The 2,773-nt window shown below is 34.3% G+C and overlaps 1 protein-coding gene across 1 annotated transcript; it reads right to left on the bottom strand.

Annotated features, from left to right (window-relative positions):
• Nucleotides 1-280: 280 nt before the first annotated feature.
• Nucleotides 281-1,872, bottom strand: LOC144845752 (G-protein coupled receptor GRL101-like). The gene is made up of 2 exons (XM_078703183.1): nucleotides 1,835-1,872; nucleotides 281-1,343 (listed from the first exon to the last, which is right to left on the bottom strand). Exon 2 carries the CDS (start codon nucleotides 1,226-1,228, stop codon nucleotides 359-361), a length of 870 nt encoding a protein of 289 aa, XP_078559309.1. The 5' UTR covers nucleotides 1,229-1,343; nucleotides 1,835-1,872; the 3' UTR covers nucleotides 281-358.
• Between the last annotated feature and the right edge of the window lie 901 nt (nucleotides 1,873-2,773).

The raw sequence follows: 2,773 nt of genomic DNA, 5'->3' as shown, positions 1-2,773 counted from the left end.
CCCGGAGCTTATGGGGGCCCATGAGCAGTACCCAGACAAACAAAAAAACAGGTATTAAAATATGCCGAAAGGGCTAAAAACGCCCGAGGCCACTTAGAGGTTTCTTAAACCAGGTGCCCCAGGCCTCTGTGATACGCCACTGATGATATTTAATTAGGCTTAAAGCAGATTCTAATCAATATTATTTATAAGGGTATAAACATTTACTGTACATTTATAACCTATTTGATGAAATACTGTGTTAATTTTGAAATAACATTGAATAAAGTAAGAACTAGAATAAAATATTCAAGCAGATATAAGTATATACTATAATAAAAATGTGAATTAAAAATATATAACCTCCACTGACCAACCTTTAGCGTTTATTTTTTTCGCTTGAACATGTATAGACGATCGTGTACAGATACGGATTAACTGCCGAGTTAATCGGTAAAATGAAGGTGGCTGTCCAAACATATATTTCTGCCGGGATATCCCAATGCTTAGTTTCCGAGCAAATTCCCATCAAAATGATGGGAAACCAGCAACAAAAATCGGTACCAATTATAAACATTAGCTTCCGTGCAATTCGCAACTGTTCTGCAAGTCTTCTCCTTCTGTTAACAGTCACTGCTGACCGTTTAACAGAAAAAAATATTGTGAGGTAACTGATGACCATGACCAAGAAACCGAAACCGTTAAATGCAATGAAGATAGCAGTGGCGTACTCCCAGCCTGGTAAGTGGCTTCGAGTTAGCGGTAACGGAAGGCAGACACTCTGTTTACCGTAATAGTTCTCTCCGAAGTAAGGCAGGTTTATGAAGCTGAGTTTATTTGCAGCTACCGGAAGGAAACTGATAGCAGCAACAACAACCCAAGCAATGACGATGACTATTTTACAGGTCTTACGACTGAGACGTCTAGTGCTGAAAGGAGCGACAATGTTTACAGCGCGGTCAACGCTCATAACCATCAACGTAAACACGGAACATTCACTGGAAAGAGTAGAAATAGCACCTGCAAAACTGCAAGTGAAACTACTTTTCCAATATTCTAGAACTTCCGAGTATCTACCTCTATAGTGAATATCAGCCCCTGCAATAATTAGCAGATACACTGCCATAAATAGATCAGAGATGGCAAGGCTGGTGATCAGCATGGAATCAACGGTTTTCTCTTTATTGCAACACCTCGATATGAGAACAAGTGCATTACCAATAATGGAGGATATGCCAATGACCAGCATCAACGCCCGAAGCGATTTTCTTTTCAGTAGATCTTGGCATGACGCAAAAGCATCAGTTGGCTCACAGACATCAATGTTGCCAACAACACAGCAAAGATGGAAAAAATCTGAATAGCTGTAAAAAAGGATATAGTATATTATTAGTAAATATTTGTTTAATTGCGTATTGCATTCTATTTGAATATTTATATGTATAAAATGAACTCCAATATAGATAATAATAATAATAGCGCCTATGCTTACACTGTGGTGTTTTTTTCGATGGTTGTAAGCGATGAAAACATATTTTCTAAGTGTTTTCCATCATACAGTGACATAGGCAAATCTTTTAAGAATATTTTACAGTATTTTCTTTCTTTTCTTTCTGTTTTAAATAAATGGTATCCTGAAATCCAATGCTATGTTATTTTTGTTTTTTACGCTCGGTTGCAAGATGGCTTCCGTAGGATGAATATCGTCTATACTCTTTTATCACATAAAGAACTTAAACTGAACTTCATCGAAGACAAGGTTCAATCTTTCAAAGGATAATACATATTGTATATATATTTTTTTCTTTTTACATGTTGTGTGAACGTCAAATAGGCCTAAATTAGAAATACTCACAAATGTGTTAAATGTACCAACTCTTTAAAAGTCTTGTCTTCATAATCTTTCAAGTTGTTGGATGTTAGGTTTCTGTAGGATGATATTAATAAATATAAAAGTGTTCATTTAATGACAACTTTAAATTATCCCGGGTCTTGAAAGTAAATGATTTACTGATGCTGTTTTTATTATTGTAGTTTAGTTTCCTATACTTTTTTAACAGATACTACTACATACTGGCGAATGACTGCAATATTTCCTTTGAGTGAAAAGCGCTCAATATTAGTAAATTAATCATGACAACGTGGTAATTGAAAAAACGTATGTATTTTTATCCATAATAATATATCTAGGCCTATATAATAACATAAAAATGATGTACTTACAGAAATAAAAGTGATGAAGCAAATGGAGTGAATGCACCATACTCTATGGTAGTTATAGGGTTGTTTTGTAAATATCTGTTAACAATTAAGAACAAAAATCATTCCCAGGAGAAAACTCTTCTCTTTTTCCATTTGACAATTATTTGACCAATAGCCTACAATACATTAGTACTATATCAACTATGATAATAAACAACAACAAACTTACAACTTTCGCAAATTTTCCAATCCATGAAATGTATCAGCTGATAAACTACTAATTTTGTTATTATGCAAATATCTATTAACAAAGTAAAAGTAAAAATCATTCCCAGGAGAAAATTCCCGTCGGACACTTCCAGGTTGTAAACTGGTTTTAACTGATTGTTGGAAATCAAATGGTAATTTTAAAATACAAATTAAAATAATTTTGTTGTACCGGTAAACCAGTAACCAAATTAAATTTAAACCGGTCCCAACTGTATTTTTAAAACTAGTTTTTCAAATAGAATTTTCTCTTCACTGGATTATCCCAAATTTAGGCTGGAGATGATCAAATGTAGTCAGGGACGGATTCAGGCTTTTGTGCAAG

The sequence above is a fragment of the Antedon bifida genome, chromosome 6 (assembly GCF_963402885.1).
Source record: "Antedon bifida chromosome 6, ecAntBifi1.1, whole genome shotgun sequence".
NCBI lineage: Eukaryota > Metazoa > Echinodermata > Crinoidea > Comatulida > Antedonidae > Antedon > Antedon bifida.
This window is presented reverse-complemented; position numbering and strand designations above follow the sequence as displayed.